This window comes from Ylistrum balloti, unplaced genomic scaffold (genome assembly GCF_031769215.1).
Source record: "Ylistrum balloti isolate Yb309-2 unplaced genomic scaffold, AGI_CSIRO_Ybal_v1 Utg369934, whole genome shotgun sequence".
Classification (NCBI taxonomy): domain Eukaryota; kingdom Metazoa; phylum Mollusca; class Bivalvia; order Pectinida; family Pectinidae; genus Ylistrum; species Ylistrum balloti.
Window position 1 is genome coordinate 864,451 of NW_026782045.1, and position 27,259 is coordinate 891,709.

The 27,259-nt window shown below is 40.1% G+C and overlaps 1 protein-coding gene across 1 annotated transcript; it reads left to right on the forward strand.

Moving 5' to 3' along the window:
• Nucleotides 1-3,915: 3,915 nt before the first annotated feature.
• On the forward strand, nucleotides 3,916-27,259 carry LOC132547129 (solute carrier organic anion transporter family member 4A1-like). The gene is given in 12 exon segments (XM_060210884.1): nucleotides 3,916-4,197; nucleotides 17,423-17,885; nucleotides 18,292-18,394; nucleotides 21,025-21,140; nucleotides 21,845-22,024; nucleotides 22,435-22,524; nucleotides 22,954-23,154; nucleotides 24,260-24,417; nucleotides 25,524-25,693; nucleotides 26,253-26,317; nucleotides 26,911-27,156; nucleotides 27,159-27,259. Coding segments are annotated over 12 exon segments (2,175 nt in total).

The following is a 27,259-nucleotide window of genomic DNA, read 5'->3' on the forward strand; positions in this document are numbered from 1 at the left end:
ACCCTACCATTGTGTAAAGTTAATCAACCAGGGTCTGTGATTTATAGCTATGTAACAGTTTCTCTAACAATACACAGACTTTCCTCAGCTGATAAAACAATACATATATATCTCACACACTTAACGCTGATGGCATTTCAATCAACCAAAATTAAATTCATTCAAAAACCTTCTTCATGTGTAGAATTTGATGACTATATGATGTTTCAATAATAATAGAAATCGATATTACATATTACGTTTGTACTATATTTATCAAACAATAGGCCCATGTTTGGTAATAAGCCCACCCATATATAAAATCTATTTCATTTTCCTGCAAAAGCCCATTCCCTTATTTGAGAGGAATTTTATTCAGTTGTACATAAAAATGTAAATTTTGAATTTTGGAAACAAAAATTTAAATGTAAGTTTTTGTGCCTCCATCCCATTTGTTCATTAAATTTATTGAGCTAAATTTAAACAATAAGGAACACACTGGTTATATAGGGATGGTGAGGGAAGGATTGTAAAGGGAGGGATGGTGTGTGATAGGATGAAGAGAGGTTGGGGACAGATAACTGGTGAGGGCCCGAGTATAAAATGTAGTGATAGGGTTACAGATTATCTGTGTCAGTTGATTAACATACATGTATTATAAAAATACCTGTACAAACCTCCTTCTTACCAGCTAGGTATCTATACAGGTGTGTTACGTTTTAATTTTAAATAAATTACAGTCCATCTTCAAACTTTGAAAGGAAGGGAGTTTCCATTTAGTTTGATTTATAGAGGGCAGACTGAGGAGCTGCGGTTTTCTGTTTGGTATTTTTATTTATTTATGCTTTGTTATAATCATTTAATTGACTTAAATTGATGTAAGTTTTAAATGACATTAGCACGGAACTTCTGATATGTAGCTATAAATTTCAGAATTCTGGTTATGTAAGTTTCTTAAGCTTATCAAAACAGCTGTAATTCGCTAGAAATGTGATACAGCTGGAATTTGTTAAAAATTTGATACAAATCATGAAGATAAAACAGGATGGGTAATTGTAGGGATCATGGTACAACATTCTAGATGTCTGCTTTGGACCAACATATAATTTCTATTAAAATGTATTTACATTTTTTTATTTTAGAAGTTTTATTGAAAATAGCATGATCAGATAATTAAATAACATTTGTCGATGGTTCTTGAAGTTTTTTGTTTTGAGACTATAAATTGAGCCAGCTGATTGTACCTGATAGAAACTGGGATGACTTGTCTGACCAAGCTGGTTTTCTCTTTATCTAAATTAAGGCCTGTACATGTCACATCCTGACTAACAAGGCTGATTAATATCAGTTGATAAAACATTGTTTCATAATTACTATTTTAATAAAATTTATAATTTTATCAATACTTTGGGTACAGATAATGGTTATATTTTTTTAACAAACAGCATTCTGGGAAATTATTATCCATTTAATTTTTTGCCGTTTTTGTCTGTGAACAGGGAGGGCGAATTTAAAATGCGGGCTAAATTGTATTACTCTTACACAACTCTTTTATATAATCCTCAGAGGGTGAAATGAAGATGAGGTGAATTCGTGTATAATGATGGTACAAAGGTGAAAATGTCCTTATGCACAGTACTATATTTTGGTATGATGTTAACGAGTGCAAAAAAAGCGGGTTGAAGTTTCTTCCATCTGATTTTGGTGTCCACTCTCAGACTATTTTTGAGTCTTCTAAATTTGATTTGAAATTATGTTGTGATTTGTTGACAGTGTTGTAGACCTTGATAGTTGAGAGAGACACATGTATGTATATATCAAGTTTTTATTAAAAATATTTAGAGATCACAAAGTAAGATTATAAGAGATATACCTTCTGAACTGTGAATGTAGTCATTATCACACAAATTATCCTGATATCTCGGGATCATACAATCTGCACCGATAGTGATTCGAAAGCCGAACAAATGATCAGAAAGAGGCTATCAGTTATCCTGTGCCTGTTTACTGCCAAACAATTTGTGGATTGCGAGATGGTGTTGTTATAAGCCCCATTACTAATATAAATCTTATCTGGCCAGGCATTTGGAGATTGACTGAAGCAGTAAACAGGCCTCCCGAACCAATACACTCTCGGGGCGGAGTTTGACAGTTGCCATTATCACAGGGAGCATACATCTTCTGGCACCAGAAAGAAATGTGTGGTCAAACTAGTACTACTAACACCAGGAGACCTACTATCAACTGACAGGACAACTGGCACCAGGTAAGTGACCAGGTGACAAGTCAGGCTTTATTCTTTGTGGGATTCTCTAGGTGGGCAGTTTCGGGATTGGGGAGGGGGTAGTTGCTGACCCCTAGGGTAGGACAAAAGTCAGGTGTTTGATATAGCTAGCTATAGGATAGGGGGCAGGACTGCTAATCTGATTGATAAGGAGGGGAAGCTCATGCTGATGTGTTGGGGATCTGAGGGGGAAGGGATAAGAATTAACCTGATGGTGGAGGATGGTGGCACTTTAGTCATGAAGTTGGAAAATGGGTAGGAGTTTTAAGATTAGGTTAGGAAGGGGGGTTTTGAAATTTCTCTTGAGGGTAGGAGTTTTGACACCAGAATGAATAGGTGGAAGGAATATAGGGAGAGATGGGGAAGGAGTTTTGACATGAGGGAAGGGAAGGGAAGGAGTTTTGGGTAGGAGATGGAATGGGAATGATTTTAGAGTTTGTTCCATTACTTCAAATTAGATTTGACAGTCGCAATCATAGCCAACTTAGTTTGAAATATATTACAGGAAAGGTTAGAAGTGAAGGTTCTGTACAGATATACATTAATAAAACACTTTAGGAGATAAACAGCAGAGTAAAACTCTGAGGAGGGACACAATCTACTCCAATCGTGATGAAGGGCTGAGTCAGATCACAGTCACCTAAATTCTTGATTGCTTGAGTTTGGGAAGGGGATGGGAAAAAGGAATCTGGCTAAAGTGACAGGAACTGAAAATGGAGAAGAGGACTGGGGAGGGGGGGGTGTCTGAAGAATGCTGGCTAATGAAATCTGACCTGTATGGTCCCAGGGGTAAGGTCAGGTTAATTAAACTAGTGGGCTGTTATAAGTACTGATAGCACAGTAAGTGATATCAGTGTGTGGTGGGTGGAGGGGATGATGATGGATACATCAAGGCACAGATTAAAACAGAGTGAATCTACTTTATTTATATAAGTTAGTTATAATCAGTTCCTCTGAGCTGACTGTTATTTTTGTTGGGTTTTTATTTTGGTGGTCTTCGTTGGGTTACTGTTGATCTTTGGATTCATTTCCTGTATAATAATTCATTTTTCATTCAATATATCTATAAAATGATAGAAAAATAAAAATGTGATATAAATTACAGTAATAGCTGATTTTGTGTACAAAATTTATCTAAGAAATTAAGTGCCAATGCATTTTTATAAAACAACAAAATTTGAGCCTCACAAAAATAGATAATTTCACAGTATCCTTGAATTGATAGATAATGAAAATATTGATTTTAATCTTTAGGATTCATGGATTTTTGAGAACTGTCTATCCATGCAATCTTGTACCCAGAAAACAAATACCTTTAAAAAAAGAAAACCACAATAATTTTAGCTCATCAAAAATGTATAATTTAACAGTAACTGGGGATGACCATGACAAGTATATATCTGGATACCTACATGTGTATCGAAGGAGAGAGTAAAGTGGTAGATTAAAGGTGAATTAGCAAGAGCATGCTACAGTAATTATAAACTTGTGGGAGGTTGGTCTTATAAATGTTTTCCTTTTGAACTTCTGTATTTTGTCTTGGCCTGACACTCTTAAGTAACAGCATTTCTCTTTTGTCTAATTAAATTATTTCTATGTAAATTTTACACCTGATTAATTATGCCTAATTAACCTGACTCTATTTGTCCAGGATGACAGTCTCCCATTCACAGGAGTATGTGTCTATACTACACAACAACAATGGAAACAGCACCCCTTCTACTCCAGACACTCCCACATCCTACAACCCAACATCAACATTAGACAAATGTGATCCATACACCGCTCCACTAGCCCCAGGCAGAGGAATTGATAAGGAGGATGAGGAGGAGACAGAACCCTGTGGATGGGGACCATTCACCCCAGGAATGTGTCAGCGTTTCCGTAGTCCTCATTGGATGTTGTTCTGGCTGTGCTGGGCTGGTGGTATACAGGTAAGTGGGGGGTAGGAGGGGGCAGAGGGGGGTATACAGGTAAGTAGGGGGTAGGAGGGGCAGAAAGGGTATACAGGTAAGTGGGGGGTAGGAGGGGGCAGAAGGTGGTATACAGGTAAGTGGGGGGTAGGAGGGGGCAGAAGGTGGTATACAGGTAAGTGGGGGGTAGGAGGGGGCAGAAAGGGTGTACAAAATAAAGGTTAGTGGAGGTAAGGATGGGCAGAATGGGGTATACAGGTAAGTGGAGGGAAGGAGGGGGCAGAAGGGGTTATACAGGTAAGTGGAGGGAAGGAGAGGGCAGAAGGGGGTATACAGGTAAGTAGGGGGTAGGAGGGGGCAGAAGGGGGTATACAGGTAAGTGGGATGTAGTAGGAGGCAGAAGGGGGTATACAGGTAAGTATGGTGTAGGAGGGGGCAGAAAGGGTATACAGTATACAGGTAAATGAAGGTTAGGACTGGCAGACAGGTAAGTTAGGGGTAGGAGGGGAATAAATGGGTTACACAGGTAAGTTAGGGGTAGGAGGGGAAGAAACGGGTTATACAGGTAAGTTAGGGGTAGGAGGGGAATAAATGGGTTATACAGGTAAGTTAGTGGTAGGAGGGGAAGAAACAGGTTATACAGGTTAGTTAGGGGTAGGAGGGGAATAAATGGGTTATACAGGTAAGTTAGGGGTAGGAGGGGAAGAAACGGGTTATACAGGTAAGTTAGGGGTAGGAGGGGAAGAAATGGGTTATACAGGTAAGTTAGTGGTAGGAGGGGAAGAAACAGGTTATACAGGTTAGTTAGGGGTAGGAGGGGAATAAATGGGTTATACAGGTAAGTTAGGGGTAGGAGGGGAAGAAACGGGTTATACAGGTAAGTTAGGGGTAGGAGGGGAAGAAATGGGTTATACAGGTAAGTTAGGGGTAGGAGGGGAAGAAATGGGTTATACAGGTTAGTTAGTGGTAGGAGGGGAATAAATGGGTTACACAGGTAAGTTAGGGGTAGGAGGGGAAGAAACGGGTTATACAGGTAAGTTAGGGGTAGGAGGGGAAGAAACGGGTTACACAGGTAAGTTAGGGGTAGGAGGGGAAGAAATGGGTTACACAGGTAAGTTAGGGGTAGGAGGGGAAGAAACAGGTTATACAGGTTAGTTAGGGGTAGGAGGGGAAGAAACAGGTTATACAGGTAAGTTAGGGGTAGGAGGGGAATAAATGGGTTACACAGGTAAGTTAGGGGTAGGAGGGGAAGAAATGGGTTATACAGGTAAGTTAGGGGTAGGAGGGGAAGAAACGGGTTATACAGGTAAGTTAGGGGTAGGAAGGGAAGAAACGGGTTATACAGGTAAGTTAGGGGTAGGAGAGGAAGAAACGGGTTATACAGGTAAGTTAGGGGTAGGAGAGGAAGAAACGGGTTATAGAGGTAAGTTAGGGGTAGGAGAGGAAGAAACGGGTTATAGAGGTAAGTTAGGGGTAGGAGAGGAAGAAACGGGTTATAGAGGTAAGTTAGGGGTAGGAGAGGAAGAAACGGGTTATAGAGGTAAGTTAGGGGTAGGAGAGGAAGAAACAGGTTATAGAGGTAAGTTAGGGGTAGGAGAGGAAGAAACGGGTTATAGAGGTAAGTTAGGGGTAGGAGAGGAAGAAACGGGTTATAGAGGTAAGTTAGGGGTAGGAGGGGAAGAAATGGGTTATAGAGGTAAGTTAGGGGTAGGAGAGGAAGAAACGGGTTATAGAGGTAAGTTAGGGGTAGGAGAGGAAGAAACGGGTTATAGAGGTAAGTTAGGGGTAGGAGAGGAAGAAAAGTTAGGGGTAGGAGAGGAAGAAACGGGTTATAGAGGTAAGTTAGGGGTAGGAGAGGAAGAAACGGGTTATAGAGGTAAGTTAGGGGTAGGAGGGGAAGAAATGGGTTACACAGGTAAGTTAGGGGTAGGAGGGGAAGAAATAAGTTAGGGGTAGGAGGGGAAGAAATGGGTTATAGAGGTAAGTTAGGGGTAGGAGAGGAAGAAACGGGTTATACAGGTAAGTTAGGGGTAGGAGGGGAAGAAACGGGTTAACGGGTTATAGGAAGAAAGGTAAGTTAGGGGTAGGGAGGGAAGAAACGGGTTATACAGGGGAAGAAAGAAACGGGTTATACAGGTAAGTTAGGGGTAGGAGGGGAAGAAACGGGTTACACAGGTAAGTTAGGGGTAGGAGGGGAAGAAACGGGTTATACAGGTAAGTTAGGGGTAGGAGGGGAATAAATGGATTACACAGGTAAGTTAGGGGTAGGAGGGGAAGAAACGGGTTATACAGGTAAGTTAGGGGTAGGAGGGGAAGAAATGGGTTACACAGGTAAGTTAGGGGTAGGGGAAACGGGTTATAGAGGTAAGGGGAAGAAACGGGTTATACAGGTAAGTTAGGGGTAGGAGAGGAAGATGGGTTAACAGGGTTATAGGAGGTAAGTTACAGGGTAGGAGGGGAAGAAACGGGTTATACAGGTAAGTTAGGGGTAGGAGGGGAAGAAATGGGTTATACAGGTTAGTTAGGGGTAGGAGGGGAAGAAATGGGTTATACAGGTAAGTTAGGGGTAGGAGGGGAAGAAACGGGTTATACAGGTAAGTTAGGGGTAGGAGGGGAAGAAACGGGTTATACAGGTAAGTTAGGGGTAGGAAGGGAAGAAACGGGTTATACAGGTAAGTTAGGGGTAGGAGAGGAAGAAATGGGTTACACAGGTAAGTTAGGGGTAGGAGGGGAAGAAATGGGTTATACAGGATAGATAGTGGTAGGAGGGGAAGAAATGTAGGGGAAGAAACGGGTTATAGAGGTAAGTTAGGGGTAGGAGGGGAAGAAATGGGTTACACAGGTAAGTTAGGGGTAGGAGGGGAAGAAATGGGTTATACAGGTAAGTTAGGGGTAGGAGGGGAAGAAATGGGTTACACAGGTAAGTTAGGGGTAGGAGGGGAAGAAATGGGTTATACAGGTTAGTTAGTGGTAGGAGGGGAATAAATGGGTTATACAGGTAAGTTAGGGGTAGGAGGGGAAGAAACAGGTTATACAGGTTAGTTAGGGGTAGGAGGGGAAGAAATGGGTTATACAGGTAAGTTAGGGGTAGGAGGGGAAGAAACAGGTTATACAGGTTAGTTAGGGGTAGGAGGGGAAGAAATGGGTTATACAGGTAAGTTAGGGGTAGGAGGGGAAGAAACAGGTTATACAGGTAATAGGGGTTACACAGGTAAGTTAGGGGTAGGAGGGGAAGAAATGGGTTATACAGGTAAGTTAGGGGTAGGAGGGGAAGAAATGGGTTATACAGGTAAGTTAGGGGTAGAAATGGGTTATACAGGTAAGTTAGGGGTAGGAGGGGAAGAAATGGGTTATACAGGTAAGTTAGGGGTAGGAGGGGAAGAAATGGGTTATACAGGGTTAGGGGTAGGAGGGGAAGATACAGGTAAGTTAGGGGTAGGAGGGGAATAAATGGGTTATACAGGTAAGTTAGGGGTAGGAGGGGAAGAAATGGGTTACACAGGTAAGTTAGGGGTAGGAGGGGAAGAAACAGGTTATACAGGTTAGTTAGGGGTAGGAGGGGAAGAAATGGGTTATACAGGTAAGTTAGGGGTAGGAGGGGAAGAAATGGGTTATACAGGTAAGTTAGGGGTAGGAGGGGAAGAAATGGGTTATACAGGTAAGTTAGGGGTAGGAGGGGAAGAAATGGGTTATACAGGTAAGTTAGGGGTAGGAGGGGAAGAAACAGGTTATACAGGTTAGTTAGTGGTAGGAGGGGAATAAATGGGTTATACAGGTAAGTTAGGGGTAGGAGAGGAAGAAACAGGTTATACAGGTAAGTTAGGGGTAGGAGGGGAATAAATGGGTTACACAGGTAAGTTAGGGGTAGGAGGGGAATAAATGGGTTATACAGGTAAGTTAGGGGTAGGAGGGGAAGAAATGGGTTATACAGGTAAGTTAGGGGTAGGGGAATAAATGGGTTATACAGGTATGTTAGGGGTAGGAGGGGAAGAAATGGGTTATACAGGTTAGTTAGGGGTAGGAGGGGAAGAAATGGGTTATACAGGTAAGTTAGGGGTAGGAGGGGAAGAAACGGGTTATACAGGTAAGTTAGGGGTAGGAGGGGAAGAAATGGGTTATACAGGTAAGTTAGGGGTAGGAGGGGAAGAAATGGGTTACACAGGTAAGTTAGGGGTAGGAGGGGAAGAAACAGGTTATACAGGTTAGTTAGGGGTAGGAGGGGAAGAAACGGGTTATAGAGGTAAGTTAGGGGTAGGAGGGGAAGAAACGGGTTATAGAGGTAAGTTAGGGGTAGGAGGGGAAGAAATGGGTTATAGAGGTAAGTTAGGGGTAGGAGAGGAAGAAACGGGTTATAGAGGTAAGTTAGGGGTAGGAGAGGAAGAAACGGGTTATAGAGGTAAGTTAGGGGTAGGAGGGGAAGAAATGGGTTATAGAGGTAAGTTAGGGGTAGGAGGGGAAGAAACGGGTTATAGAGGTAAGTTAGGGGTAGGAGGGACAAAACAAGGTAAATTTGAATATAACACTTGAAAATAGAGGAACAGAATGAAATACATGTTTATTAGGATTAGTGTAGGGTGGATAAAAATGGTTTATAAATAATTTTGAATGGTTTTTCTTGTATGACACCTAAATATCAATGTGTAATATTTTGATGACTGCAAAGTGAACGTCATCAGAGACATGACCAAGATGAAGCATATGTGCACTTAGACATACAGTGTGTGAGATGGTTATCACAGGACTTTCACACATCTATCATCTTATATACACTAATAGGGAAAGTCATTTGATGGGATGATGATAAGATCATAAAAAAACAGGTGGAATTTGTGATCTTAATTACATACTTCAGTAATAAGTATTAACAATGAAATGTTTTAGATACAATGTGTTTAAATCTGGTCATAGAATCCCGTAAATAAGTTAGAGATCAGAAGAGAAGGACTGTACAGGTAGATGAGGAGGCTGGAGGAGGGTTTTATAAAGTTTTAGGACTCAGAACTGGAGTATACTTACAGGAAAATGGGAACAATTTAAGTAGCAATAAAATAATCTGGTATTGTGTTAAAAATCAAGAGGCAAGCGATATACTACTCTCTGAGCTAATATTTGATATAAATTTGTGAAAAAAATACATTTTGTCAAACTTTAAATATCTGATGAAATTTTGAACACAAATCTGTACTTGGTGACCATTGAAAATGTTTCAAACTCATCTGTATGTGATGATCAAAGATAAAGAAGCTTTTGAGAAGAAAACTGTGTATACTCATTAATGGCCAATAACAAAGGCTTTCAAACATAAATAGATGTAAATGATGATGGGCAAACTTTCAAGGATGGTGGAGAATACCTTCTCCTTGACTACAGCATAGTCTTATAATGAAAGTGTCTGCCAACAGAAAAGTGTGTGTGAAATTAATCTACCTCATGTCCTGTGAGAAAAGTACATGAGATGAGAAGTAAGATGTAAATCTTATCTGAGACTAGATATAAGATGTATTTGTACTAGTGGCAGTATTTCTCTTTGTCATGTTACCGTGGAAGTGAACAGAATGTTTCGTTTCTGGCTTGTATATTTAGTTTGTCATGTTTTCACGATGTACAGTCTTATGTCATGTCAGATTAGATGTCTGCTTAACCTGACTTTTTAGTGATAACTGGAGTAATGTAGTCTGTAGTCTGTGAAAATTTCATTAACATTTCATTAAAATTAAACCATAAAAAGGTGTGATATTTCAGTATGATAACACTACAAAATCTGATATAACACTATAAAATGCCATTGTTATGTGAAATTATCAGATAGATTTCAATATGTAGTGACACTTCAAAATCTATCATGTGATATTTCAGTATGACAACACTAATGAGATATGTTATTTTAAATTTTATTGAAAGTATAGGTATAGATGATGACATGGAAGGAATCATCTTACGCAACTACTTTCTCTACTTACGATACAAAAGTTCTGTGGATGTGAAATCCTATAAAACCCGTATAATTTATATATATTTACTTAAGCATCAAACACCTACCTCAAGCAGAGTGGATGTGTATTTAAATTTCTTAACTCAAAACCAGTTAGACTTTTGTAAAGGCCCCTTTATGATGTCTATCCATATTCAAACTAATTTTTTTCTTAAAACTGGTGTAAAGTAGATCTTCAGTTAAGGACAGAAAAACCACATATGTAAACCTGTATAAAGATTGAGCCCAAATAAGATAAAAATATTAATTTAAAAACCAAAAAAGCATGTGCGTAAACCTGTTCAGGGGTATTAGTGCATGTTAAACAGATGCTAACTGTTGAGTCAATCAAGGCTGCATCAACACAAAGCCCAGTAAAAATTTTGCAACTTCATTCACAATTTATATAGGCACTACGTCATTTAATGGTTTTTCGCCAGTTTCTGTCTGTTTTCATAACATTCTGAATGTGTTATCAGCTTTGTTTTACGGTGGATGACGTATATAAAGCACAGGAAGGATTGTTTTGTATCTAACTGACATACACAACAGACAAAGAGAGATGTCTTAGTCTTGGAAACAGTCAGTGTTCTTATTTCACTACTTCTCAACTATCCAATCATGGATCCTGCCTTTATGTATATTGACACTGCATCCCTAAAAGCCCCCCACTTCCACTGCCTCCCCTCCACCTCTTCCACCTCTCGCCTCCACCTCCTTTGCCCCTCCATCTCCTTTGCCCCTCCACCTCCTTTGCCCCTTGCCCCCTCTGCCTCCCCTCCACAACCCCTCCCCTCCTTCTTCTCTGCCCCTTGCCCCCACTGCCTTCCCTTTACAATCCCTCCCCTTATTCTCCACTGCCCCTTGCCCCCTCTACCCCTTGCCCTCACTGCTTCCTCTCCTTCTCCTCTGCCCCTTGCCCCCTCTAACCCTTGCCCTCACTGCTTCCCCTCCTTCTCCTCTGCCCCTTGCCCTCATTGCTTCCCCTCCTTCTCCTCTGCCCCTTGCCCCCACTGTTTCCCCTCCTTCTGCTCTGCCCCTTGCCCCTTGCCCCCACTGCTTCCCCTCCTTCTCCTCTGCCCCTTGCCCTCACTGCTTCCCCTCCTTCTCCTCTGCCCCTTGCCCCCACTGTCTCCCCTCCTTCTCCTCTGCCCCTTGCCCTCACTGCTTCCTCTCCTTCTCCTCTGATCCTTGCCCCCACTGCCTTCCCTTTACAATCCCTCCCCTTATTCTCCACTGCCCCTTGCCCCCTCTACCCCTTGCCCTCACTGCTTCCTCTCCTTCTCCTCTGCCCCTTGCCCCCTCTACCCCTTGCCCTCACTGCTTCCCCTCCTTCTCCTCTGCCCCTTGCCCTCATTGCTTCCCCTCCTTCTCCTCTGCCCCTTGCCCCCACTGTTTCCCCTCCTTCTGCTCTGCCCCTTGCCCCTTGCCCCCACTGCTTCCCCTCCTTCTCCTCTGCCCCTTGCCCTCACTGCTTCCCCTCCTTCTCCTCTGCCCCTTGCCCCCACTGTCTCCCCTCCTTCTCCTCTGCCCCTTGCCCTCACTGCTTCCTCTCCTTCTCCTCTGATCCTTGCCCTCACTGCTTCCCCTCCTTCTCCTCTGCCCCTCGCCCTCACTGCTTCCCCTCCTTCTCCTCTGCCCCTCGCCCTCACTGCTTCCTCTCCTTCTCCTCTGTCCCTTGCCCCCACTGCTTCCCCTCCTCCTCTGCCCCTTGCCCTCACTGCTTCCCCTCCTGCTCCTCTGCCCCTCGCCCTCACTGCTTCCCCTCCTTCTCCTCTGCCCCTCGCCCCTTCTGCCTCTCTCCACTCCCTGCCCATGTTTCTGTAGTTTATCCATTCTGACTCAAACTTTTTACCTGCTGATGGTTTTAATGTCTTTTCTGAAACCTCTCAAGTGTTTCCTTTGGAAATTACTGCATGGAGGTTACAGGCTGAATTAGGTGGAGTGGGTTGGAGATGGGTGTGGAAAGAAGGAATGAAGGAGGGGATGAAAAGAGTCATTCTATACCTAAGACTGATTTATAAGATTCTCTCTAATGTTTTGTTTCCTATCTCAATTAAAATTTTATCAGGACTTGGTAAATTGTCAGGTTTTTCCGGCCCTAGGAGTCTTATCAGCTACTGCCCCAGACTGGCTGTAGTCTGTGTAATGGCTGTTTGTATGATATATGTGTATCTGCTGATCTAGCCCTCTTAAACAAGATATATACATGGTCAGTATCATACATCTTAATAAAGATACCAAACTGTCTAATCCCATCCAGTATCATCTCTTTATCCCTCATAGCAGTCATAACATATTGAAAATGTAACCAGCCACTTCCCTCAAGCCACCTACTGTAAAAGTTCAAATGAAACTACTGACCCAGAAAAGTCATACTAAACATTTCAAAGAGATTGTAAATATCATTTTGTTTTTGTCTAAATTATGAAAACTTTTGTCATTCTTACATTTTATAATATTGTCATGGCAACTCCATAATGATGGCAGTAATAAGATTTAAACATTACCATACTTACTGTGATCTGGTAACCATGGCATATACGACCTAATTACAGAGGCTTCATTTGGCAGTGGGGTAAAGTGGTCTTTATAGGCAGGTGGTTTTATACAGAGGTTAAATTACTATGAAGGTAATTGTAATTCAGCGTCAGTGGTCTTTACACACAGGTATTTGTTATATTGAAGTTTATAGACAAGTCTTTATTATATACAAGTGATCTTGACAGGTATTTGGTAAATAGAGGTGGCTTTATAGACAGGTAATTGTCATATATAGTTGACCTTTATAGTCAGGTATTTCTATATAGTTGGCCTGTATAGACAGGTATTTGTCAAATATAGTTGGCCTGTATAGACAGGTATTTATCAAATATAGTTGACCTTTATAGACAGGTATTTGTTACACAGAGATGGCCTTTATGGACAGGTATTTATGATATAGAGGTGGTCTTTAGAAACAGGTATCTGTTATTTAGAGATGAACTTTTTAGACAGATATCAAATACAAAGGTTGACGTGAAGGCAAAAATTGATAAATTATTAAAAAAAAAAATCAAGTGATTGTGAAATAAAACATTTTGACTTATGTACAGAAACTCCAATGTTGTATTTGGGTTTGAAGTTCTATCCAATTCCAAAATGAATTATGAAAATTTTCTATAGGTCCTTATAAATACTCTATATATTCCTTTAGATATCTTCACTGTAGACATTACAGTGTCTCCATACTTTACACTCAAAGTCTTAAAGTCTCATGACCCACACACTACCTACCAGGGACTCAAAGTCTTACAGTCACCTGACCCACACACTACCTACCAGGGACTGAAAGTCTTAAAGTCACCTGACCCACACACTACCTACCAGGGACTGAAAGTCTTAAAGTCACCTGACCCACACACTACCTACCAGGGACTGAAAGTCTTAAAGTCACCTGACCCGCACACTACCTACCAGGGACTGAAAGTCTTAAAGTCACCTGACCCACACACTACCGACCAGGGACTGAAAGTCTTAAAGTCACCTGACCCACACACTACCGACCAGGGACTGAAAGTCTTAAAGTCACCTGACCCGCACACTACCTACCAGGGACTGAAAGTCTTAAAGTCACCTGACCCGCACACTACCTACCAGGGACTGAAAGTCTTAAAGTCACCTGACCCGCACACTACCTACCAGGGACTGAAAGTCTTAAAGTCACCTGACCCGCACACTACCTACCAGGGACTCAAAGTCTTACAGTCACCTAACTTGTACACTTCAAACCATGGGCTCAAAGTCGTATAATCTCCTAACCCCAGAATGTTATCAATACACTATCTCACTCAAAAAAAAAAAAATATTCCACATGAAATTGGTGCCTCTCCCCCTTCCCAACTTTTCCTGTGCCCTCCCCCTCCCCCTCACACATGTATTCCACACACACATTAAAATGATCCCCCTCCCTTTATCGGAATCTGATCACCTCACTCCTGTAATAAAAACCTCCCCACCATAAGAATCTTATCAATTCCTCTTTTTCTTCACAATGTTTTGTGGGTACTTAAGTTGTATGCATGTTTAGAAATCTCTGATAGCTTTGCCTCTGTTTCCAAACATTCTAGAGAGGTGAATTCTGCAGCTGCAGTCATCTCAGGATTGTGTACTTCATGTAAAACAGAAACTGTTCACAAACAGAGAATCAGAATTATTTGATAAATATGTGAGAAATTCTTTACCGGAATATACCACTGATGTTTATCATGATAATAAAATATATTATGTTTGTCAAGCCATTGCCTGTAATAAAGAAGAAATGTATCATTGTAGATTTTTCTTCTAGAATCCACGACCAGTTTACATGTCGCTGTTGTACTTTTCCTGCAACCTGCATTGGCCTGAAGGGTGGGGGATAGGGGGATGATGGGTGTGGTGGAGGGGGATGGGGGGGAATGATGGGTGTGGAGGAAAGGGATGGGAAGGGGGATGACGGGTGTAGAGGATGTGTATGGGGGTATGACAAGTGTGGAGGAGGGGGATGGGGGATGACGGTGTAGAGGAGGGGTATGGGAGTTGACGGGTATTGAGGAAGGGGATTGGGGGGGATGATGGGTGTGGAGGACGGGAATGGGGGTAGGACGGGGTGGGGGGATGACAGGTGTGGAGGAGGGGTATGGGAGTTGACGGGTATTGAGGAAGGGGATTGGGGGGATGATGGGTGTGGAGGACGGGAATGGGGGGATGATGGGTGTGGAGGAGGGGTTGGGGGGATGACAGGTGTGGAGGAAGGAGATGGAGGATGACGGGTGCAGAGAAGGGGGATGGGGGGGGGTTGATAGGTGTGGAGGAGGGGGATGGGGGGATACCGGGTGTGGAGGAGGGGTATGAGGGCGGATAATGGGTGTGGAGGAGGGGGATAAGAGCGAATGACAGCTGTGGAGGAGAGGAATGCAATCTACAGATTCAGACTCAAAGTCAGAGGAGGGCTAATATTGGAAGCCAGTGAAAAAGCATCTTCAGTTATTACAAGACATTGAGACACAGACTTATTGCCAGAGATAAATATTGCTTCATCAATATAATCGTACAATTTGTGGTGCCATTGTTTTGGTATATTTTTAACGATATGACTCTGAATCAACACAGATATTAGTTGTTAGGATAAACTTATGCTATTTGTAAAAAATAAAATTTGCATATAATAAACATATAGTATTTTATAAATATAGAATTGTATGCGTTATTTACATCAATATTTCTGTGGCCATTTTGATTTCGATAGCTGCAATCAGAAATATATATCAGACATTAAACATTGAGTCTGTATTAGTGATTTATAGTATATGTCTCTCTGTTCTATTTTTTATTTGACAATATATTAACTTGTAGCATTTAATTTACATTATTCTTTCTGCAGTACCAAAAGACATTCCTAAGTCTTACATTCTAGTTTTGAAATTTAAGAAATGGTTGTGTAACTGAATCTAAATGCTTGAGAACAGTTAAGCCAATTTGATGCTGCCCAGATTACTTAATTCAAGGGGCCCCTTACTGATCTCAGTATGGTCATTATTGAAACGGATAAATCTGTTTCAAATTGTTTCTTTTTCTCATAATTTCATGAAAGGGGTTTTGAATTGTGGTACTAGGTTTGTAATTTGACCTCAGTGTGTTTGACAGTAAGATTGCAGGCTGCTGTAGTTCAGAGTAGGGGCTGGTGTGTTTACGAGATGAAGCTGTGAGGTTACGAGGGCTGAACTGTGAGGCGGAGGGCAGTAATTTAGTCAGCTGTCTAATTTACATTAAGAAACTAGCTGTCACACACCGACTCAAACACATGCCTGTCACATCAATGTTTTCTTTGAATTTCAAATCAAGAAGATTCATTGCACAACTGAAAATGAATTTCTTTTATCTGACAATGTTGACTGACAATTAAAGCTCATCGAGATGCCCTTGTTACTTGATTTTAAAGAGATCATTTCTACCAGTCGCCTAACAGGGGTTGATGTGAAAGTTTTATAACAATAGAAAAAACATTCGAAACAATATCATATTCAATTTATTGAAGAAAAATCATCCGTTACCGGATTTTAAAGGAATACCGCCTGAAAATAATTATCAACCATAAAGCAAATGGCTATAAGTTCTGTAATGCTGAACAGTATCACTTGCTGAGAGAACAATGCAAAATTCTTTTAAGATTGAGGATGATAGTTTAGTTTTTAATGTTATTGTGAAATAAAAATGACTTTTGATGTGTTTTAAATCGTGTTTATCACATTTCTAAAAACAGTACTAAACTTCACTTTGATTATTCTAACTTCAAAAGTATTAACTCTAAATTTGTAAAATCTAATAAAATTTTGATCAAAAGGAATGACATATCGAGTGATGTTTTAGAGAATTGTCTGGGCCATGTTTATATTGCAGTATAAGGTCTACTGGACAGTATCAGGTGATAATGTCTGAATATGATGGTTATTCTGGCCTGGGATTATTTCTTAATTTGTTAAACATACACCAGAGTGTGTCCCATAATTTGACTTCCAATTTACCTAAACTTTTCCATATGCCAGGTACATGGAAATATTCTTAAAACAGTATGGAAGTATTTTGTCTTTTTTCAAGTTAAAACTTCACAGCATGGTTATAATTAATTAGTTGAAGTCATTTTCATAACAACATTTATTTACCATCGCCTGTATTGAATTTACCTGTTGAATTTACTTATTGAATTTACCTGTTGAATTTACCTATTGAATTTACCTGTTGAATTTACCTATGTAAATATTTTAAGAGTATGAACCAATGTAGTGTGACCAATTGTGATGTCATCAAATGACAACAAAAATATAATGTTTACGTAGACAATAATTTTAAATTTAGAAATGACACAGAAATATGTGTTTTACAGAATATTTACAGAAAATCTAGATCATGTTTTTAAAAAGATTTTTATTTCATTTAATGATCCTAAATTACCCTTTTATATAACATCTACAGAACATGAAACTGAAAGGGCCAAGATTATTTTTATTCTAACTTACAAGACGGGCTTAAATGAATTATATTTAAGCACTTGCTTTGTTTAAAATGGCAATATAATTACAGGTACATGCGCTTTTGTCACAAGATGTGATGCATTATTTAGATGTTTTGTTTTTAGAATTTGTTTTAAGGGAGATAACTCCTCCTGATGGAATTTGATTATGTTAAGCTAATAATTAATTCCTACTTTTGCAAATTTTTCCATATTGTAAATAACAGGTGTAAAAATCTCTGTTACAGGGTATGGTTGTAAATGGGTTTGTAAATGTCGTGATCTCAAGTGTGGAACGCCGATACGATCTAAGCAGCACTGAGTCAGGGGCCATCGCAAGTTGTTATGATATTGCGTCGGTCTTGTGTTTGATTCCAGTCAGTTACTTTGGTGGACTTGGCTGTAAGCCTCGATACCTCGGGATTGGAGTGTTTGTGATGGGGCTTGGATCTTTAATGTTCTCTCTACCACAGTTTACCTCTGGACCCTATGTAGCGGGAGGCCCTGAGGGACCGTCCTTGTGTGGCGGGCACACCAACACGTCTCTGGAGAACTGTATGTCCAATGCAGGTCCCCAGGGACTCTCATCCTACAAGTACATCTTTTACTTGGGACAGTTGATGCATGGCGCTGGTGCAGCTCCTCTGTACACCCTAGGCACGACTTACTTGGACGACAATTTGCCTGTTGCTTCATCCTCTATGCATCAAGGTAGGTTTCCATTTTGATCAAATTACATGAACTATAAATATTATATCAAATGAAAAATGGAAGTAAAGAAAAGATATCCTATGGACATTCATGGTGAATTACCAGTTCCACTCTTGGTTTCTGTTTGTCTATTTGTTCGTTGTCTGTATGTCATATACAGTCAAACCTTGTTATCTTGAACCCGTATAACTCAAAGACCTCGTTGAATTCAAAGCATGTCGTTGGTTTCTGCCTAACTTTACACAAAACCCTCGACTCACTCAAATTGACTACTCACTTATCTCAATATTTTCTCATGGTTTCCCTACACCCCTGGACTTGAGATATTGAGGTTTCTTTGTACCTTTACATATTTTTACTTGTCTTACAAGACTGTTTAGAGATTTTATTTTTGTCCGTGTTATAGGGTTGTTCTACGGCTGTGCTATTTTGGGTCCTGCGGTTGGATATCTAGCTGGAGGAGCTTTCCTCGACTTACACGTGGACATCGACAAGGGGTCAAACCTCAGGTATTTTTCTCCCAGATTGATTTTACTGTCTGTCCAACACTGGCCGTAACATTATACTTGTGATGTAAATCTTCTGATAACTCCATCATATAGTCGTGGTTCACTAATTCTGGTGTGTTCTACCGTTGGTTGGTTGGTCCATTTTTTCCGACTCCTCCTTTTCCCAGGCATCATCTCACTGATGAAAGTCAGTCTTCTGGCGAGGTAAGGAGGCAACCTGCACCCCCTTCAGAGAGGTGCAACCATCTGCTGCAGTGTGTGATTGATTATGCTAGTTTTAGAAGATGGTTTCAGGGCTAATAATGTCATAGCCTAATTCTAGAAGGATTAGGGGCCTACATAGATTTGGTTTGTGTAAGGGTAATTTTGAAGTGCGTCAGATGCCTTAAAAAAATTGTATAGCCTGACACTATCACTAATCCCTGGCCAGGAATTATCGTCGTCGTCACAGTGTGTTTTACACTACAGACACTCTGTATAAGCCCAGATTTATTTTTCCCCCACTAGGAACAGTTAGGGACAGGAGTGTAGGTTTGTGTAAGAGTTAAAGAAAACTGATACTTGGGGCACACAGGGGTTACCAAGGTGAGGCAGCATGTCATGTACCAAAAATAGGTCACTTTGGACTTAATTTTGACCTTCAGTGACAATTTTTATAATATACAGATACAAAGTTGAAAATGGCATAAATTTCACAAAAATCAACGAACCAAAAAATCGCCTATTGTGGTATATAGGCGTCATCTTCTCCGTGTGTCCGTCCGTGTGTCCATTGGTATGTCCATTTCTTGTGAACACAACTCCTCCTAAACTAATCATCAGATTTTCACGAAACTTGCTCAATGTTACTACTACAATGGGTAGATGTGCATGAAGGGGCGACATCATTTTTAGCTTATGTATACAGACATGTTAAAAGTGATAATTAAAAGGACCAATCTTGATCTTTATATTATGTGTCGGCATATATTTTGTCCACAGCACTCTTGTTGATCATGTGTCAATGATCTCCTGCACTGCTTGTCACTTAGAGAAGGGATACATCTTACATTGCACATAGATTCACTTGCTATATATTTGTCTGTCAGGTAAGGTGAATATTACTGAATGTGTTTATACGTGACACTGCTGTAGAATACATGGCATCACAATGTCAAGTTTATAATGCAGTAACATTGACCAATTGCATACATATACATCTAACACATGTATTTTCAATCATATGGAGGGTATGCCAAATATTCACTGCCCAGACTTAGTTTTTCCACAAATTTATCACCCATGCATTCTTGCCATATATATTCAAATTAATTGGGGACTGTAATTTGCTGTGGTTTTGTGTATTTTTCATTCTGTAGTTCGTGTTTATGCACTCAACAATCACACTATACTTTTTACATAGTTCTGGTATATCGTCTACAGTCACTGATGCATCAATGTCTTACTTAAAATCAGAATAATTTCTTTCCCTGGACAAGTGTATCCAATCTTTCAGCAGTGTGAAGTAAATAGAATCTTTCACACTTTGGAGGTTAGATGGGGATCTTAGGCTGAGGGGGGAGATGATTAAGTTGGCAAACATGAGACTTGCCAAATGCTTGTAACTGAATCATTTTTTATGAAGGTTGAGATCCCCATATCTGCTAACAAAGGGGGTGTGTCATTGTTTTTTCCAACCCTGCTGATCTTATTAAGTAATGTGTTCATTCCTTGCTATGTTGGTTGTCTCCCTTGTGATAGAACTGTCCCCTCTGTTACAGCATCACCCCTCAGGTCCTCGCTATGTTGGTGCTTGGTGGGTTGTCTCCCTTATGATATAATTGTCCCCTCTGTTACAGTCAAGCTCCCTCAGGTCCTCGCTATGTTGGTGCTTGGTTGGTTGTCTCCCTTGTGATATAATTGTCCCCTCTGTTACAGTCAAACTCCCTCAGGTCCTCGCTATGTTGATGCCTGGTGGGTTGTCTCCCTTGTGATATAATTGTCCCCTCTGTTACAGTCAAGCTCCCTCAGGTCCTCGCTATGTTGGTGCCTGGTGGGTTGTCTCCCTTGTGATATAATTGTCCCCTCTGTTACAGTCAAGCTCCCTCAGGTCCTCGCTATGTTGGTGCCTGGTGGGTTGTCTCCCTTGTGATATAATTGTCCCCTCTGTTACAGCATCACCCCTTAGGTCCTCACTATGTTGATGTGTGGTGGGTTGTCTCCCTTGTGATATAATTGTCCCCTCTGTTACAGCCTCACCCCTCAGGTCCTCGCAATGTTGATGTGTGGTGGGTTGTCTCCCTTGTGATATAATTGTCCCCTCTGTGACAGTCTAGCTCCCTCATGTCCTCGCTATGTTTGTGTGTGGTGGGTTGTCTCCCTTGTGATATAATTGTCCCCTCTGTTACAGGCTAGCTCCTTCAGGTCCTCGCTATGTTGTTGTGTGGTGGGTGGGTTGTCTCAATTGTGATATAATTGTCCCCTCTGTTACAGTCAAGCTCCCTCAGGTCCTCGCTATGTTGGTGCTTGGTGGGTTGTCTCTCTTGTGATATAATTGTCCCCTCTGTTACAGTCAAGCTCCCTCAGGTCCTCGCTATGTTGATGTGTGGTGGGTTGTCTCCCTTGTGAAATAATTGTCCCCTCTGTTACAGTCTAGCTCCCTCAGGTCCTCGCTATGTTGGTGCCTGGTGGGTTGGTTTCCTCGTCAGTGCTGCCCTGGCATTTATTGTGGCTGTTCCTCTGTGTGGTTTCCCCAGCAATCTTCCAGGTGAGCAACTTATCATTCTATTGTTAAATTTATGTATCATATATTGGAAGATTCAATTTTAACATGCATGTTGTGATTTTAAAGAGAGCTGACACTGTCACCTGTGTCTCCCCTATCCTATCCTCTTATGTCACTGCCTGTCCTGAATGTTAAATTATCACTTTAATAGCCTCATTTCATCTCTAAATCAAATTTATGCAAAGATCAAGTTTTTAAAATACTTTGAATAGTTGAAGTTTCAGAGTTCAAAGGTCAGTCAGTCTTACTAATTACAGAAGTGTATAAAAAATTGTATTGGAATGAAGCTGATAAACATTGGAGCAGAGACATTGATGATAACTAAATACCACAGATTATCTCAAGCATGTAACTTCCTTTCTAATGATGTATGATTGATGTAAATATCAACCAAAAATGTGTTTTAGTAGAATATAGGATGAAGAAAAAGAGAATTTGTATGGCAGTAATTCTAGATAGCATGCTGGTTTTATTGTGTAATTTAAAAAAAATTGTCAGGAAAAACTCATGTTTGTACAGGAAGATATTTGAAACTTTGCAGAATTATCGTTCAGCTGTGTAGTTTTATAATTTGATTCTGCATTCACTTTTCTTGCCTATCAGACCTTTTTTTTTACATCAAGAAATATCATGAGCTAAATTACACACCATCATCACCATTTGATGATTTCTGATTGTGTTTTCAGGATCCTGGCGATTCAGGGCCCAACAAGGGAAGGAAGTATACCAAACAAAACAGACAGCCTCGGAGCCTGAGTATGAGCCAGAGAAGAAGAAATTAATGGTGACAAGGATTCTCATGTCTGTCAGGGTCCTCTTGTTAAATCCTACTTTTATGTTCTTGAATTTGGCAGCAGCATGTGAAGGTAAATACACCACAATTTGTCCTTGATTTTGTATAAAGGGTTAGATTTTACTTATCTTACAAAATATTTACTTACAAATCTCACATGATTATAAAATGTCACACCTGTCATACAAATTTTACAAAAATTTAGACCTGAGCTAGAGGTACTTTAAAATACAGATGACAACAATTATGAATACTCACGTCATTTGTTCAAATATAAAACTCTCTTCATCAGGAAATGTTTGAAATATTTGAATTTCACATTGAAGTTTTTATGACGAACAAATGTAAAGTAATTTAACATTGTTTTCAATATTTTTTTTTATCTCATTTTCTGTTTCAATTAAATCTCAAAAAGTGAAAATCTACATGTAAGTTTTGAATTTCCACTTGGTCTGTTATATGTCTTAATGTTTTGTGTTTAAGGAAATGTTCTGGCAGGATTTGCTACCTTCACACCAAAGTTTATTCAGGAACAGTTCAGCATTCCATCATCCAAGGCAGCCATGTTTGTTGGTGAGTTAACTTTGTAAATCTGTCTCCTCCTCCTCCTCCTCCTCCTCCCCTCCTCCCCTCCTTGTCCCCCTCCTCCTCCTCTCCTCCTTCTCTTCCTCCTCTCCTCCTCCTCCTCCTCCTCTTCCTCCTCTCCTCCTCCTCCTCCTCCTCCTCCTCCTCCTTCCTCAATATTATGGTAATATCAAGCCCAGTTTGTTGGGATCAAAAGAGAAATCCTTTAATTGTGTTCTGTGAGCATTTTTGTATGATCTTATAGTGACAAAACCCCATGTATGTTAATAAGCCCACCCAAATATATTGCAGTACAGTTAAATCACAATCCAGTGGTATTGTTTAATCCATTGATAGATTGTCTGGTTTTATTGAAGGATAAATACTGGGGTTGAATCTATCATGATAAATTAATGAATGATTTGTAACAACCTGTAGGGTTTGCTGCCATTCCGGCTGGAGGTGGAGGAACATTCCTGGGAGGTTACCTAGTCAAACGGTACAAACTTAGGATGAAAGGAATCATTCGTCTGTGTCTTGGTCTCACACTACCATCACTAATCTTGGCTCTTTGTTTTATCATCCACTGTCCTAACCAAGCATTTACAGGAGTCAATGTTCCCTACAGGGAAACACAGAAATGTTCCCTACAGGGAAACACAGAACAGGTAAGTTACCTCACAGGAGTCAATGTTCCCTACAGGGAAACACAGAACAGGTAAGTTACCTACCTACAGGAGTCAATGTTCCCTACAGGGAAACACAGAACAGGTAAGTTACCTCACAGGAGTCAATGTTCCCTACAGGGAAACACAGAACAGGTAAGTTACCTACCTCACAGGAGTCAATGTTCCCTACAGGGAAACACAGAACAGGTAAGTTACCTACCTCACAGGAGTCAATGTTCCCTACAGGGAAACACAGAACAGGTAAGTTACCTCACAGGAGTCAATGTTCCCTACAGGGAAACACAGAACAGGTAAGTTACCTCACTACCTACAGGGAAACACAGTAAGTTACCTACCTCAATGTTCCCTACAGGGAAACACAGAACAGGTAAGTTACCTACCTCACAGGAGTCAATGTTCCCTACAGGGAAACACAGAACAGGTAAGTTACCTACCTCACAGGAGTCAATGTTCCCTACAGGGAAACACAGAACAGGTAAGCTACCTCACAGGAGTCAATGTTCCCTACAGGGAAACACAGAACAGGTAAGTTACCTCACAGGAGTCAATGTTCCCTACAGGGAAACACAGAACAGGTAAGTTACCTCACAGGAGTCAATGTTCCCTACAGGGAAACACAGAACAGGTAAGTTACCTCACAGGAGTCAATGTTCCCTACAGGGAAACACAGAACAGGTAAGTTACCTACCTCACAGGAGTCAATGTTCCCTACAGGGAAACACAGAACAGGTAAGTTACCTCACAGGAGTCAATGTTCCCTACAGGGAAACACAGAACTGGTAAGTTACCTATGGCTTGCCAAGACTCTCAAAATAAAAAAGTTTTAAGACACATTTCAAAAAATCTCACATAAAATGAAAACATATTTAAGATTCTATCTATGTATATACATTGCTTTGGTTAGCAAAGATGGAGTGAACATAAATATAGAGGAAACCAGAATATTTCAGAATTTTAAAAAAAAATCTGATTGTGAGAGTGGCCATGGTTTAGCTGTACAGATGTAATGAGTTTGACTGGACCTTGGCTTAGTAATAATGATTGATTTTTGTTTGACAGGACCAGTGTTATCACAACAATTGACACCTGTCATCAGCCATGTGACTGTTCACATGATAACAAGTATCACCCTGTTTGTGGCAGTGATGGCAGTATGTACTTTTCCCCATGTTACGCTGGCTGTACAGGCACTACGGGAGATGTCAGTGCTCGGGTAACTATCATATATATATTAATATAAGTATTAAAATAGGAATACATTTATCTGTCGGTATGGCTTTCTGTCCTTATAAAGGAAGCATCAGTCAACAGATATAAGTTTAATGATGTCACTTAAAAATTTAATTAAAACATGAAAATTGAGAAATTATCTCCCTTGTGTCACATGACTTTCTGATATTGATTGTTGAACCAATCTGTTAAAACTTTAAGTCCTACAAGGTATACCTTTTGTTGTTAATAGTAAAATGCTTGCTCTGAAATCCTTCTGATAAACTAGGATTTTCAATGGTGGATCCACACTCTGAAACAGTAGTCGGTTATAGGTATATTGATAGTTATTCTGATATGTTCATTTCACAGAAACTCCAGTTGTCTGTTCCCCTGAGTCATATGACGGCCATTTTGATGAACTTGTTTCCTGTTACATTAATCAGTTTTAACATCAATTTTGTCAAGGATGGAACACATCCATCAAGCTATCAATTCAACAGTTATAACTGTATCAAATCCTCTGATCTTTAAACAGTGTATTTACCTATACCTGTGTTATCATTAACACTGTCCTCTGTCATTTTCAGGGTGAGATTCTCTTTGATATAATTGACCAAGATTTATGTGAAAGGGTGTATATTAAACAGAGGACACTTCCAGAACACATTGTCTTACCTCCATTGTGGAGGACTTTGTGAAATCTTTCCTTGGTTCATATTTATGTTCCCCAAAGGGAGAGCATATAGCCACTGCTTTGTTTGTCCATCCATCTGTCCATCATGAATTTGTCCAGAGCATATCACAAAACCATATGAGGAATAAAGATAAAACTTCCTAGGTAGATAGATCTCAATAAAGTGCACTGGAAGCATCACTCTATTACGCATAATTGAGGAGATATTGAAACTGGGTGTACACATTTGTCGTACTAAGAGAATGTGTAGTATACCAAATTTAGGGCCTGCAGCATCTTCATTATAGAGTTATTGCCCTTTGATTAAATTTTGTGTCCAGTAAAGTCATGGAGCATTCATCTGTTTCATTGATACTCTTGTTTACCCTTGTTTTGGTTTAGAGTTAAGAGTTACATTTTATTTTGTTGTTTAGGTGTACCACAACTGTAGCTGTGTTAACCCCACCTCCCAGGACAGTCAGCAGGCAGTAGATGGAAAGTGTGACAGTACCTGTAAACTCCTCCCCATCTTCATGCCCATATTTGGATTACTGATGCTGCTTACATTCACATCCAGTATGCCGGCTCTAGCAGCTACTCTGAGGTAAGTTGTCAAGGATACTGTTCTTGTCAAGGTCGTTGTTTTAATTAAGTTATGAGCAGTTTGGTTTTTTATATTTTCAGTTCAGTACACAAAGTTAAAATAGTTGCTAGAATTGATCTCAAGATATTTCTCATGGTAACAACAGTTATTATTAGGGAAGTGGGAAGGTTACCATGGATACCGTAGTTATTGTTAGGGAATCAGGAGGGTTTCCTTAAATACAGTCATGATTATAAGGGAAGTGGAAAGGGTATCATGGATACAGCAGTTATTGTTGTGGAAACAGTAAGATTGCCCTGAATACAGTAATTATTGTTAGTAAAACAGGAAGGTTGCCATGGATACAACAAAAACTGATAGGGAAACAGGATGCTTTCCATGGATACAACAGTTAGGAAAACATGAAGATTGTCATTCTAAAGTTTTTTTTGTCAGTGATAATGGAAGGATGCCATGGAAACGATAGTTGTTATTCTGAAATATTATGGATACTGATGTATTGTTGAGCTCTGGGTTATCAGTAAATAAGATCCGAGTCACAATTTTGTTATTGTAACAGATGTGTACCACCAGAACAGAGGTCTTTTGCCCTGGGAATACAGTGGATCATTGCCAGATGTCTAGGTAAGTCGTTTGTTTATTAAAGTAAAGTTTTCTTGTCCAGACAATCAACGACTTTTCCTAAACATTTGTTAGATCATACTGTGAACAAGTCTAAAATTGGTGATATTTACTCTTTGTTACTATCTATAAACTCAGTCAGGTTAATATACCTGTGATGATGTCATTAGTTGTAATTCATCATCATTCTATCAGATACAGTATTTTTCATTATAATTACATCCATAACCAACTTAACAACAAGCTTAATGGTAAAAGCAATTAAACATTGTATTTGATATAATGATAAGAGATTTCATGTGAACCTCTGAGAAAAACGGGAGTGACCTTGAATTAATTTCAGCTAATACATAATGTATACATATATACTATTCTCATTTGTCTTGTTTTACACTTATGTCTGAAAATAAGCCCACCCATATCTAATTCATTTCAGCAGAAATGCTAATGAGTATCATTTTGTTGTTCTGCAGTAGTTCTTACTCTCACTTCAAGTTAGAAACTGATTGTTACCTTCCCATTTTATCAGGCTTATAGCTGGAAACTTGTAATATCTGTAGGTTTACACAATTTATACAAATATTCCTTTCACACAGGTTCCATCCCAGGACCAATTCTATTTGGGAAATTGATTGACATGTCATGTGTGTTATGGCAGAAGGACTGTGGACAGGATGGTTCCTGTTTTTTCTACGACAATCAGAATATGAGTAACAATCTTTTAACAGTTGGACTTGTTGGAAAGTTTTTTTCCACTTTATTCTTTCTGTTGGCTCTTGTCCTGTACAGAAGTCCACTGCAAGAAGGCAGTACTGATTCCTCCGACAAGGACAGTGGTGCCACCTCTGTGTTCTCAAAGGAACTACCGAAGGAGACTATTCAACATGGCCACCATCAAAGGGAGACAACTCATAGTATAGACACATTGACATCATCTCTACATGA